The 15,037-nt window shown below is 45.8% G+C and overlaps 1 protein-coding gene across 1 annotated transcript in view; it reads left to right on the top strand.

The window, feature by feature from the left end:
• Positions 1-15,037, top strand: part of mlpha (melanophilin a) — a 64,936-nt gene that overhangs the window by 22,724 nt on the left and 27,175 nt on the right. Inside the window, exons 10-11 of the mRNA XM_062054705.1 lie at positions 3,406-3,483; positions 3,559-3,762. Of these exons, the coding sequence (XP_061910689.1) occupies positions 3,406-3,483; positions 3,559-3,762 (282 nt within the window). The remainder of the gene's footprint in view (positions 1-3,405; positions 3,484-3,558; positions 3,763-15,037) is intronic.

Raw genomic sequence — 15,037 nt, 5'->3', positions numbered from 1 at the left:
CAGATGAGGGCTGGCTGGCGTAGGTGGATAGCTAATGTTTTTAGCATAGCTCTGTGAGGTCTGGTTGCTAAGTTAGCTTCAATGGCGTCGTTAGCAACAGCATTGTTGTCTTCTGTCTTGCCTCTGGTGAGGGCGGTCGCATTTTTCTCCGCTCCCTCCTTCCCTGCTTGCTCTCTTTGTTTTTGTCTTGTCTGCACTATTTTGAAGCCTCTTTTCTTGAGCTGTCCTCAAATCTAAACATCAAAATGAATTTGATCAACTGGACTCTCGACGCAATTGACACAGTCTTTTCGACAAGGAAAAGAGGTTCGGGGGAGCCTGGCTGCCCTGATGGAACCATTGCTGCGGGGTACGTGAGAGATTCCTGGAATACTTGGAGAATCATGTGCCTCTCAGTCCTTTCCATCGAGGACGTGGAAGACATCTACCTATTTGGAGCTGTGATCGCAGGGCATTTGCTGATTGGGCTGGGCATTGCTCTGGTGTATCGTCAAATTCGGAAGACGATGGCAGCCACTCAAGGGGCCAACAGGCTGTTCAACGCAATGGAAGGATTGGGTCGTGCTGTGGGATCACAGACTGGAGCGATTGCTGATTTGAATCGCAAGGTAGATTCCATCTTGATGAAGTTAGAGAAAGAATAAATTGGAATTGTCAGAGCCAGCATACAGAGCAGGAATGTCATTGTTTTGACTGCTCGAAGAAAAAACAACATCTTAATCTACGATTTGACTCCCTCGAATGGCCTTGAGGAACAGGCTGTTTGAAAACACTCCCCTGAGGACTCCTCAAAGATGGACGCTTTTGACCTTTCCCTTTTTTTCAAAAGCACCTGGGTCGGACTCTTGAACTCTTGAACTCTTGGGGCCGGCCTCGGCCCATAAAGACAATTCCAACATCTCACCCAAGTTAATTGGGCATACATGCACGCACACACCCCTCCCCAAATCAACGCCTTCACCACTGCTTAATTCCTCCGGGGTTGTGGGGGCTGAGTAGCGCTCAACAGCAGCTGCCGGCCTCCAAAGCCCTGTTGGATGACTCTGTTGCGAGTTGTTGTGATTACATGTACCATGTTTATGTGTGCCATGCTATGTGAGGTTTTTTCCTCGGACTCAGTCTGGACCATTCCTGAGGGTCCAGCCTCAGACTGATATTTTTTTTTACTCTTCCCGCCTTCCCCATTGTCACCTTTTTCCCACCTTTTTAAGGAGCGCTCTAAGTGGCTGATCCGTTGGCGGTCCCGTCTTGTCTCCCTGTAACGTATGTCTGCTCTTAGCGGGATTGTGCCGAAAATGTAATTTCAGTTCTTATGTGTCTTGTACATGTAAGAATGGACAAATAAAGCTGATTGATTGATTGTTAAGCTTCGCCAAGCTGGAAAGCATTAACCGTGTAGTTACAGGTCCATGGTTCAATAGTATTGTTGATCTTCTGTCTATCCTTCCAGTCAGGGGTTTATATCTTTTGTTTCTATCTGCAGTTAAGCACGATGCTATCACGTTAGCTCCGTAGCTAAAGTGTTTTGCCGATGTATTTTCGTGGAGATAAAAGTCACTGTGAATGTCCATTTCGCGTTCTCGACTCTCATTTTCAAGAGGATATAGTATCCGAGGTGGTTTAAAATACAAATCCGTGATCCACAATAGAAAAAGGAGAGAGTATAGAATCCAATGAGCCAGCTTGTACCTAAGTTACGGTCAGAGCGAAAAAAGATATGTCTTGCACTGCACTCTAGTCCTTCACTCTAACGTTCCTCATCCACAAATCTTTCATCCTCGCTCAAATTAATGGGGTAATGGCCGCTTTCTCGGTCCGAATCGCTCTAGCTGCATTGAAAACAATGGGGAAATGTGAGGAGCCTTTCAACCTTTGACGTCACGCTACTTCCGGTACAGGCATGGCGTTTTTTTTATCAGCGACCAATAGTTGCAACTTTATCGTCGATGTTCTCTACTAAATCCTTTCAGCAAAAATATGGCAATATTGCAAAATGATCAAGAATGACACATAGAATGGATCTGATATCCCCGTTTAAATAAAAAAAAAATCATTTCAGTAGGCCTTTAGGCATGCTGACTGCAGGATTGTAAACCAAACCTGCTGCATGGGAATTAAATGTTCATTTCTCTACCCTAAGCCCCCCCCAAAAGAGTTTCAGAGAATTTGGCAGTACATCTAACCAGCATCACAACCACACACCACGTCTAACCACACCAGACCTGGAGCTCTATTTGCATCACCAAATTTTTTTGCTCACATTGTGAGAAAGCGTCTCAAGGAAACTTATTTGCATTCTCGTTATCCTCATCAATGTCTCCACTTGATTGCAGTTCGATGTTGTAACCAACTTGAGTGGGTAGAGGCTCACATTCGATAACATCTGACTCTTGGGAGAGGTGATCTCTTAACAGCTGAATCCCGGTGTCGTGTGGGTGAGCATTTGCTGATGTCATTGGTCCTTGGTGGGGTGGGCTTATGGTAAATGGGTTATACTTGTATAGCGCTTTTCTACCTTCAAGGTACTGAAAGCGCTTTGACACTATTTCCACATTCACACACACCTTCACACACACAATCACACACTGATGGCGGGAGCTGCCATGCAAGGCGCTACCCACGATCCATCAGGAGCAAGGGTGAAGTTTCTTGCTGAAGGACACAACGGACGTGACCATGTTGGTAGAAGCTGGGGATCGTACCAGGAACCCTCAGGTTGCTGGCACGGACACACTCCCAACCGAGTCACGTTATGGGAAGCATGTTATAAACAACACACACGTGTTTTATTGATAGCATACTGAATGCACAGACATACCGTGATGAGATTCTAACCTCCGTTGTTTTGTAGTCTATCCACAATGTAGCAAAGGTCTACACACAAGCTGAAAACATCCCAGGTCCTGCACCATCATACTCAGTAAACATGTCACCCATTGAGCATGTTTGGGATGCTATGGATCAGTGTATATGACAGTATGTTCCACTTCCTGCCAATATCCAGCAATTTCACACAACCATTAAAGAGGACAAAAATGACACAATCAACAACCTGATGAACTTCATGCCAAAGAGATGTGTTGTGTTGAATGAGGCTAGTGGTGGTCAAACCAGACACTGACTGGTTTTGTTAACCCTCATAAATCACCAATGCAGTGAATCTGCACTTTTTATAGTAGCCTTTTATTTTAGTATCTTATTTATTTATTTACTGTGCAAAAATTATGTTATATGTCTAATCAGCATTTTGATATGCCACACCTGTGAGATTGATGGATTATCTTGGTGTATAGAAATACAAATCAAATGTTTGTTTTTTTAATGCTAAAAGTGTTACATTAAATTGTGTACGCTGCTCACTACACTATACTTCCATGCTGATGTTCCTTCTACTTGTTTGTGCAGATAAACGAGTTAAGCAAACGTATGTCCGCCATCGAAAGCCTGCTGAATCGTTTGGAGGAGAAGATAACGCCTGATAAGGTGAAGCAGGACATTTCAGAATAATAACTATATTGACTTTATGATATTTATCAATGAACGTTTGATGCTTGGCAGGCATCAGGGCCGTCGGGTAACGAGGAAGAGAAGCTAAGGAAGAAGTTGAGCGAGCTGGCAGGACATCTAAGTGGCAAACCTTTGTCATCAGATGACGAGGCTGACAAGAAGAAAAGCTCCGGTGGCGTCAAGGGAGCGGCTGCACCGGAGGCTATGAAGCATCTGAGCTCGTCCAGCGAAGACATCCCAAGTGAAGCTCAGAAGGTAAAAAAGGAAGATGGATGTTCTCCATTCTTTCTCTTCCCCCTTGTCTCCATTCTTGTGATGGAGATTATACTTTCATAAAGCAAAAAAATGATGAACATATTTCTCATATGTCATCAAAAGGTTAAATGAGATTTAATTACCGGTAAGTCAAATGCTCTTTAAAAATGTGTTCAAGACAATCAACATGCAATAACCTGATGCACAAAATCCAAACAACTCCCCCCCAAAAAAGGTTTGAAAGTAGAAAAATAGAAAACTACAAAAAAGGCGCTGCATGAGTTGATGTCTGTGGGTGACTTGTTGGTGCAACGAGTTGAGAAGGCGGATGTTGTTATGCAGACAACGCTAAGCTGCAAGCTGCAGCTCTCAATTTAGCAATCACTTCATTATCCCACTCTCTTACAGGACTTAGTGAAAGAAAGAAAGAAAGAAAGAAAGAAAGAAAGAAAGAAAGAAAGAAAGAAAGAAAGAAAGAAAGAAAGAAAGAAAGAAAGAAAGAAAGAAAGAAATAAGTGGTGTAAGGGTGTACTTACACCCCATTTCCACCGACATGGACACAAACCCCAATGCACCCCCACCTTCCTGACCCCGCTAGAAACACTGATCATTCATCTTACACATCACTTTTATTCTACCCTTTTAATTTCACTAACTTTGCAGTGCTGTACGCTTAGCCTTTTCATTATTAGCACCGGTAAACATTTTTTTGTAGCAATATGCAATGTCTTAAATATCACAATTTAATTATCAACACTGATATAACATACACATGTGCACTCATACTGTACATATAAACACAATGCCATCATAAGGCCAACTGCAGCACTCAATTAAACACACAGAACATCCATAAACTGTGCTAGCATTGTCGGTAACACTAGTGTAGGGCTGGGCAATATTGATCAAAACTCATATCCTGATATAGTTTGGCCCATAAACTAACACATGAAACGAAATATTTGTTGACATAATGAAATATCTCCACCATGCCTTGATTTTTGTTACGTACGGTGGGAGAAGGAGACGACAAAATGGCAGAGATCAGTTCAATAGGTTTATCCTAGGTTTGTCCAAGCAGGGGTCGAGGATCGAGGGAGGCAGTCCAGAATCCAGAGGGAAGTCGAGGCACACAGCTCGATCACGGGAAACAGGGGAAGCACTGCGGGGTACACAAAAGACATAAGACACGGGAACAGGGAAGGCACAGAGAGAGAGCAAGTATGCGGAAGGGAAACCAGAGACGGGATGCTTACTATGAGAGTGAACTATGTTACGGCACTGGATCTTCGGGTCCGCTGGTCTTTATGCTGTCCGTCTTCATTAGTCCCAGGTGCGATGATTAGTGATTGTCTGCAGTCTCACCAGTGCGTGCCTGCGATGCGGCCAGAGCTTCTAGCGGCCGGCCGAGCTTGCAGCAGAAGACATGAGGGATTGCGCATGCGCCGTGACAGTACCCCCCTCCTTAGGCGAGGCTCCTGACGAGCGACGGGGAGCACCGGGGTTGGCACGGTAGAAATCCTCAAGAAGTGTGGGGTCAGCAAGGTAGGAGGCCGGCACCAAAGATCTGTCCTCCGGACCATAACCCTCCCAGTCAACCAAGTACACAAGTCCCCTATCCTGCTGACGAACCCCGAGGTCGCCATTCTCCAGGAACCTAGCGGGGGCAGGGGACAGAGCGCTCTCCGCTATCGGCTTAATCTGGGACACATGCACAACTGGATGTCGCTTGACCGAGGGTGTGAGAGCCAACTTGACAGAAGCAGCGTGTATCACAGACACAGTAGGATAAGGTCCAACATAACGTGGGGCTAATTTCTTCGAAGGTACCTGAAGGTAGAGCTCTTTGGCAAGCAACATAACAAGTTGTCCCGGCTGATAGGATAGAGCCGAGATGCGACGCCTGTTGCCACTGCGTCACATCCTCTCCGTAGCTCTTTCAAGTGCCGCCCGAGCGGCTCTCCACACCCTCTGACACCGCTTGACGTTGGCCCTCGTAGAGGGAACACCGATCTCCTGCTCCTGCTGGGGAAACATAGGGGGTTGATAACCCAGTGAACACTCAAAGGGGGACATACCGGTAGCAGAGCTCTTCATGGTGTTGTAGAAGTATTCAACACAGGGAATAAACTTGCTCCACGAGGCTGGCTGGCGGTTAGCAACGCAGCACAGCATGGTCTCCAAACTCTGGTTGGCTCTCTCTGCCTGCCCGTTGTTCTGAGGGTGGTATCCTGAAGTGAGGCTGACCAAGGCCCCAATCCCCTTGCAGAATGCTCTCCACACCCAGGAGGTAAACTGTGGGCCCCGGTCCGAAACGATATCCATCGGGATGCCGTGTTGCTTGATGACATACAGCATGAGGAGGTCAGCCATCTCAGAGGAGGAAGGAAGCTTGCAAAGCGGAATGAAGTGAGCTGCCTTGGAGAAGCGGTCGACAATGGTGAGTACAGTGGTGTTACCTCTTGAAGTCGGAAATCCCGTAACGAAATACAGGGCAATGTGAGACCATGGACGGGCAGGAACTGGCAGAGGGCACAGGAGACCAGCGGGGGGTCTGTGCGAGGGTTTGTTGCGGGCACAAGTGGTACAAGCAGCGATGAACTCACGTCTGTCAGCTGCCTTAGATGGCCACCAAAAACATTGTCGTATGGGCAGGAGGGTTCCTCAATATACTGTCTCTAAAGGGCGTCAGCCTTAGTGTTCTTCGACCCCGGTCTGTAAGAAAGCATATAATCGAAGCGAGAGAAAAATTGTTGCCATCTTGCCTGGCGATCTCCTGGCTGTTTGGCTCCTTCCAACCAGTGTCTCCATTCTGCAAAGGCCTTGTGAACCGCCAATAACTCCCTATTTCCAGCATTGTAATTCCGCTCAGCCGGCGACAGACGCCTAGAAAAGAATGCAAATGGGTGAATCGGATTGTCAACTTTGGAGTGTTGAGAGAGTATAACTCCAAACCCTGAGTCAGACGCATCCACCTCCATCAAGAAGGGACAATCCAAGTCCGGGTGTATGGGGACCAGAGCGGAGATGAAGCTCTTCTTTAGTCCCTCGAAGTCTTTGCTGGACTCAGGAGTCCAAAGAAAAGGCAAATTTGTCGAAGTGAGGGAGTGAAGTGGTTCGGCAATTCTGCTGAAGTCCTGGATAAAACGGCGGTAGAAGCCAGCAAACCCTACGAACCTCCTTAGTTCCGTCCTGGTCGAGGGTTGTGGCCAAGTCAAAACTGCTGACGTGGCCCCTCTCGACCATGAATCCCAAAAACTCCACAGAAGACGCGTGAAAACTAAATTTCTCCGCCTTGACGAATAGCCGGTTCTCCAGCAGACGCTGTAGGACGAGACGGACGTGCTGTTGGTGAACCTGCTGGTTGCGAGAAAATATCAGGGTGTTGTCCAGGTAGACCACGACGAACATGTCCAGCGTGTCCCACAGGATGCCGTTTACAAGTGTCTGGAAGACAGCTGGGGCGTTGGTAAGTCCGAAGGGCATTACCTTATACTCGTAATGCCCAAGATGGGTGTTGAACGCCATCTTCCACTCATCGCCCTCCTTGATCGGAACTAGGTGATAGGCGTTCCGCAAGTCCAGCTTGGTGAAGATTGTGGCCGGAGCTAGGGGCTCAAAAGAAGAATTCAGCAAGGGTAGAGGGTACTTGTTTTTTACCGTGATATTATTTAAATGACGGTAGTAAATGCAGGGTCTTAATGATCAATCCTTCTTGGCCACAACAAAGAATCCAGCCACCAATGTAGACTTAGACGGTGTGATGATTCCAGAAACTAGGGATTCCGTAATGTAGTCTTTCATGGCTTCTTTCTCGGGGAGTGACAGGTTGTACAAACAGCTGAATGGCAGGGTAGCGTCGGGGTGCAGTTCGACAGTGCAGTCGTAGGGTCTGTGAGGAAGAAGGGATTGTGCACGCTCCTTGCTGAATACAGCGGCGAGATCGTGGAAGCAAGCCGGTATCTGGGCCAGATCAGCGTGAGGAATATTGTGTCCGGGTTTGCTGATCGGAGGAGATGCAGACTTGAGGCAGTTAGCGTCGCATAGGGTGCTCCACGCCATGATCTTACCCGATGTCCAGGAGACGTGTGGGTCATGTTGCCTCAGCCAAGATCTCCCGAGAACCAACGGAGCGACGGCAGCTTCCAGCACCCAGAAACTAATAGTTTCGACATGATTTCCTGAAAAGGTCAGGGACAGGGCCTCCGTGCGGTATTTGATGGGTCCCAACGGGCGCCCATCTAGGGCTTGAGCGGGAAGAACCTTGTCCAAGGGCACAAGAGTAATGCCAGGTTGCTGGGCAAACTCGTAGTCGATCAGACTCTCGTCCGCTCCGGAGTCCAAATGAGCCCCCACTTGCACAGTCTTGGAGTTCCATGCCAGAGTAGCGGGAAACAGAATGCCAGGGTTCCTTCCTTCCTGGGGAAATAACATGTGGCTCACCAGGATCCCCTCTGCTGAGGAGCCTGGTCTTTTGGTCCTGACGGGCAGTTGCGGAGGATGTGTTCGGCTAGACCACAGTAGAGGCAGAGACGTTGCCCATACCTTCTCTCTCTCTCTTCAGTCGCTAGACATGTTCTCCCGAACTACATGGGCTCAGGAGTTGTCATCAGTGCAGGTGGAGTGAAGGGTTGTTCGCCTGAGGTCTGGTAGGCAGGTCGGAGTTGAACCGCAGGGGTAAAGTTGGCGGTCGCATATGCTCTCTGTAGCCCGTTCCAAAAGTCTCTGGTCGTACATGAGTTAAGTTAAAGTACCAATGATTTTAACACACACACTAAGCGTGGCGAAATTATTCTCTGCATTTGACCCATCACCCTTGATCACCCCTTGGGAGGTGAGGGGAGCAGTGGGCAGCAGCAGTGGGCAGCAGCGGTGGCTGCGCCCGGGAATCATTCAAGGAGGACTCTACAGGATGTGGGTCTGTCCCTCAAAAGACCATACTTGATTTGCTCCGAAAGTCAGCGACAGAACGCGCTCTGGAGAGCTCTGTCGTCCCAACCACTGTCAGCCGCAAGTGTGCGGAACTCGAGGGTGTAGGCAGCAACAGAGCGTGAGCCCTGCTGGATGGTGTGCAGACGCCCTGCCGCATCCCCCCCCCCCATCCTTGGGGTGGTCGAACACCGCCCGGAACTCGGCCCGGAAAGCAGCGTAGTCGGTGCCTAAGCCCATGGTCTTGTCCACGGCCGCAGTGGCTCACTTGAGTGCAGGTCCTGTCAGTAGCGCGAAAATGAAACCAATCTTGGCCTCGTCGGATGAGTAACGCGAGGGTTGGTGCTAAAAAAATGAGGTCACACTGTACCAAAAATCCTCTACAAAGTTCAAAGTCGCCCTCGAAGGGCCTTGGGCTAGCAATCTTGGGTTACCGGGTCTGAGTGGCACTTCAAAGTCCAGGAGCAGGGGTGGCAATACGGCTAGCCACGGGTTCGGAAGTCTGTCTTGGGCTAAAGTGGTTCAGCCTAGCATGCAACCTGGTAAAAGGCTCTCTCCAAGTTGTCCTCCGGGGTAGAAAAACGAACCTGGTGTTCGTTTAGGACCGCTCCCATGATCACGAGTTCAGGTGTCATGAGGGATCGGGGCAGAGGGGCAGACTGGGGTCTGCCGGTGTCGCCTGGTTCCGACATAGTTAGCCGTAACGTACTGTTACGTACGGCGGGGGAAGGAGACGATTTATATGGCAGCAGTGTATGCGTCTGTATGTGCCTTTTAAAATCCGTTGCCTGTTGCCTAGTGACGTGTGACGTCAGCGAGTCCACTCAGTAGTCTGAGTTTGAAATGTTTTTGTTAGCTTAGCAGACTAGCAGCAGCAGTTTGTCGGCTCTGACGGTCACACGGCTCTTTTGAATCTTTCACTGGTCTGTGTCACCTTTGTGTAATAAATAGATTGAATGTGTTTCCATGGCTGTATGTTGTTGTCAACAAACGGGGTATTATTTGGATGGCAAGCTTGTCACTTCAATTATTGGTGTGTTATTCAATATTCCCTTCAACCCTCATAGTTACGAGCGCGCAGTGCAGTTTGTGTCAAATGGTGGTGAAAAAAACATTGTCTCATACCGACCAGTTCCTTCAACTAAGATGTAGTTTCATCTATGTATGAGCTCAGAGGAGCAGCCACGCTCCACTCTGCATGGCGCAGGTGGAAGGGCTCTCAGTGCGAGTGATCAACACGTTTGCGTCAATCACAGTGCAATTTTTCAATGGTTAGGGTTTACATTTATTTAAAACATGCTATGAAGATGGACAAAAAGTGTACTCTAGTTTGATCAAATTTGGATGGATTTATTTTAGGAGCAAAATGTGATGAAAGAGTTGAAATTCCTTTTCACACATCTGCGACAGTTTTTTTTTTAAAGTCGGTGTAAATTCTTGCACCGTACAGCACTGCTTTGTGGATATTTCCAGTGTTTTCAGAATCGGTATGATTCTTTCTATTGTGGAAGTTTAGCATTCGTAAGTTGTGAGAGGAGCGCTTGCATTGCTAAATGAGAAGTACAGTAGGTTTTGACTGTGGCGTTCATCGTCTTTCTGTTTATTTCTGTTACAAAATGTAGCAGTTATCATTAGTAACTTGCGAGGAGCGATCACATAACATTTGGTCAGTGGTGTGCCGTCGGGGCCAGCAAGGCTTTCTCTGCTGGCCTAACATTACCAGAAATCATAATCATAATTAAAGGTTAATTTTTTAAAATTTATTTACTTTCCCTAAATATCTAAAATTATTCATATTCTCTTCTTGTCGTATTATGCTTGTTCCAGTGCTGTTGTTTTTAGTTTTAGTTTTTATCCAATCAGAATTCAGCTAGCTTATGTTGCCATGCTGTACGTAATCTGCCCGATGCCTTCAGAATCAGCAATGCGGGCGTCTGTGAACTGTAAGCGATAGTGGACATACAGTGATAGACAGTTGCGATAGCCAATCAGATCACGAGTTGTTGTCAGTAAGGCCTTCTAGATGGCCTCATGTTGAATTTGATATTCTGCGTCCTGCAATTGGATACTCATCGGGACCGTAAGCGGATAAATTTGAGAGTACATAGAGTTGAGAGACAGTTGCGATAGCCAATCAGATCACAAGTTGTTGACAGTAGCCTATCTAGGTAGCCTGATGTTAACGAGACTGTGATTGGATACTCACTTGCCATTCCTGCTAAGTTGCAACATAGCAGGAAGCAGGAAGTGTTGACCCACAAAGAAGGAGACCAAACCTTAGTTAGGTGGCAGATATATATTTGCAAGGCCATTTTCAAGAAGGATATTTAAAGAGAAACTACATCTTGTGAGACAATGTCGACAATGAAATGGGGAAATGCCCGCCATTTCCACTCGAATCGACGAGGGGTACCACTGGCTTATTCGACGTCCAATGGGTGCTACAAATTGTGAGTTCAAATATGTTATTTCTTTATTTTTTCATGTTTAATATGTTTTTCGCTATTTTAATTTTGACAGTAATAAGATTAGTTTTAATTGCTGATGCAGGTTTATTGATTTTTAAATGCGCCGGAAAATAACCCGTTTTGTACACTGTTGATGTGTTTCAATGGCCCGTAGTGTGTAAATGTGTTTCTGTATAGTATTTCTCCAGCAATGGTCATGTGGTGACATAAATTATGGTATTTTGAGGGGAAATCATTGAAGTCGGACATCACTGAAGGTCTAGGTGGGAAACGCACGGCCCGCCACTGCATTTGGTGGACCGGAGGGCTTGAACAAGCCAAACAAGAACTGTATTTACATGTATTTAAAAGTGAGAAACATAGATTTTGACTTGGATTATATTGTTTTTCTATTGCTTTTTATAATGACAAGTGGCGGGGAAGTGGTCTGAACATGAGCGCTCACACGACCCAAAGCATACAGGACGTAGGGCCTGATCTACTAAAGGTTTGCGCCTAATAAAACCCATGCAAACTTGATAACATGCAAAGCTGATCTACTAAACTTGTGCACAGTGGATTGCGTCTCTTAAATGAGCAGATTGAGGAGCACAATCCATTTAGCGTGTCTGCCTTCATGAACATGCGGAATATATGCTGATCATCAGAACACTCACAATACTGGGTGGACAAGATGCAAATATATTCATTAAGGACTGATCACTGTTCTGCGGGCACTATTTTGAAATGTATGTGCAAACCGACAAAATTACGCACACGGCGGTGAGAAAGGAGGTGCTTGAGCTGCAAAGACACAAGATAATCCTCCGTCCACGTGTGTGTGTAGCAACATGTTTGGACTGTCATAAATAAAAATATTAGACATGTCGTCTTTTCAGCAATATAATTTTATGATTTTATAGCTGCTGGTTGACGTAAAGGGCTGTTTAAAACAAATTCAATTGATGCGTTATGGTGTCTGCTGGCGTTTTCGTTTTTGTTTTTTAATGATGTTTGATTTATAATTTAGAAAATATATCATTATAAAACATCTCCTATATGAAAATATGTCTTTCAACAAGCATTTTCTTGTGTTCGGATCATTCCAGGCACATGAATGCGCTTTTTTTTTTTTGATTGATTGAGACTTTTGTTAGTTGGTTGCACAGTAAAGTATTGATTGATTGAGACTTTTATTAGTAGGTTGCACAGTGAAGTACATATTCCGTACAATTGACCACTAAATGGTAACACCCGAATACGTTTTTCAACGTGTTTAAGTCGGGGTCCATTTAAATTGATTCATGATACAGATATATACTATCATATATACTATCATCATAATACAGTCATCACACAAGATAATCACATTGAATTATTTACATTATTTACAATCAGGGGTGTGGAGTTGGGGGGGGGTATGGACATCAAGTAGTGGACATAGAGAGAGAGAGAGAGAGAGAGAGAGAGAGAGAGAGAGAGAGAGAGAGAGAGAGAGAGAGAGAGAGAGAGAGAGAGAGAGAGATCAGAAGGCATAAGAAAAAGAAAAAGTATCTGCATTTGATTGTTTACATTTGATTATTAGCAATCCGGGGAGGGTGTTAGTTTAGGGTTGTAGCTGCCTGGAGGTGAACTTTTATTGCGGTTTTGAAGGAGGATAGAGATGCCCTTTCTTTTATACCTGTTGGGAGCGCATTCCACATTGATGTGGCATAGAAAGAGAATGAGTTAAGACCTTTGTTAGTTCGGAATCTGGGTTTAACGTGGTTAGTGGAGCACCCCCTGGTGTTGTGGTTATGGCGGTCATTTACGTTAAGGAAGTAGTTTGACATGTACTTCGGTATCAGGGAGGTGTAGCGGATTTTATAGACTAGGCTCAGTGCAAGTTGTTTAACTCTGTCCTCCACCTTGAGCCAGCCCACTTTAGAGAAGTGGGTAGGAGTGAGGTGGGATCTGGGGTGGAGGTCTAGAAGTAACCTGACTAGCTTGTTCTGAGATGTTTGGAGTTTAGATTTGAGGGTTTTGGAGGTGCTAGGGTACCAGGAGGTGCATGCGTAATCGAAAAAGGGTTGAACGAGAGTTCCCGCCAGAATCCTCAAGGTGCTTTTGTTGACCAGAGAGGAAATTCTGTAGAGAAATCTCGTTCGTTGGTTAACCTTTTTGACTACCTTGGTTGTTATTTTATCACAGGAAAGGTTAGCCTCTAGAATGGAACCTAGGTAGGTCACCTCATCTTTCCTGGTGATGACACTGTTACCTACTTTTATGGTGAAGTCATTGACTTTCTTAAGTTTGATGTGGGACCCAAACAGGATGGATTCTGTTTTACCCAAGTGTATGGATAGCTTGTTGTCAGCGAGCCAGGTGCAAGTTCTACAGAGCTCAGCACTGAGGATTTTCTCCACCTGTGACTTGTCCTTGCCGGATACCAGCAAGGCAGAGTCATCCGCAAACAAAAACAATTCACAGTCGCATGCAGATGACATGTCGTTTATGTATATTAGGAACAGTAAAGGTCCCAATATACTGCCTTGGGGGACTCCACAGCTCACCGAGAGGGGGGGCACAGTGCCGTTCACCTCTACCACCTGCTTCCTCCCCTCCAAGTAAGATTGCATCCAGCTCCAAGAGGTTTTGTTAAATCCGATTGCTCTGAGCTTATCCAACAGTATAGCGTGGTTAACGGTGTCAAAGGCCTTCTGAAGGTCCAGCATGACCATGCCGCAGTATTTGCCCGCGTCCACCTCATGTTTGATGTGGTCGGTCAGATAGAGAAGGCATGTGTCAGTGGAGTGGTTAGTTCTGAAGCCGGACTGGAATTTGTACATGAGGTTATTAGTGGCAAGGTAACTATCGACCTGTTCATAAACTATTTTCTCCATTACTCTCGAAATGGAGCTGAGAATAGAAACAGGCCGGTAGTTGCCAGGTTCCAATTTGCTTCCTTTTTTAAAGAGGGGAGTTACTCTTGCTATCTTAAAATCTTTTGGTACTTGGCCTTGTGTAATTGATAGGTTTATTATGTGCGTGATGATCGGGGCAATGATGGAGGCAGAGTCCCTGAGGAATTTGGAGGGAATATTATCAAGGCCGGTGGCCTTGTTAGGGTGGAGCGCGCTCAATTTTTTAAACACCTCATCAGCTGTGACCATTTCTAATTTGAAATCATCGTTGGATACTCCTAGCTTTCTGTAGAAGGCTTTAATGTGTTCTACACCAAAGCAACCAGTGTGGTGGGACAGCTTGTTGACAAGAGTTGCGGCTATGCTGGTGAAAAAGATGTTAAGTCTGCTAGCTACCTCCATTTTGTCTGTAATGAGGGAGTCGCCCTCCTTGATGCTGATGTTGGTGAGTCTTGTTTTAAGTTTCTGGCTGCAACCAGGAAGCTGGTTGTTGAGAATTTTCCAGAGCTCACGTGGCTTATTTGTGTTTTCCTCTATTTTGTCGTTAATGTAATTTTTTTTTAAGGATTTAGTCAGGTTGGTTTACTTATTTCTTAATTTATTGCATTGCTTTTTGAGAGTTGAAAGGAGTAATTTGAGGTTGATATTATTGGGTTGTTTATCTACTTCTGTTTTACATTTTTGGTATTCAGAGTATTTCCTGTCTCTGTCTTTTATGGCAGCTAATAGGTCCGGATTCATCCATGGTTCCGAGCGGGCTTTGATCCTGACTGTTTTCACGGGAGCCATTTCATTTAGTATCTTTAGGAACGCCGTTTTGAAGCGATCCCAAGCGACATCGACCAGGTTGCTCTCGAGCACAGGGGACCAGTCCCACTCATCTAATTTTAAATTGAAATTGTCATTGGAGTATTTTTTGAGGGATCTGGATTGGGCTGTTATGTGGCCATTGGCTTTAGGTTTAGCTATTTTACGGGTGCAGAAGGTTAGATAGTG

Source organism: Entelurus aequoreus, linkage group LG07 (genome assembly GCF_033978785.1).
Source record: "Entelurus aequoreus isolate RoL-2023_Sb linkage group LG07, RoL_Eaeq_v1.1, whole genome shotgun sequence".
NCBI lineage: Eukaryota > Metazoa > Chordata > Actinopteri > Syngnathiformes > Syngnathidae > Entelurus > Entelurus aequoreus.
Note: the sequence above shows the minus strand (reverse complement) of the source record. Positions and strands in the feature narration are given on the sequence as shown.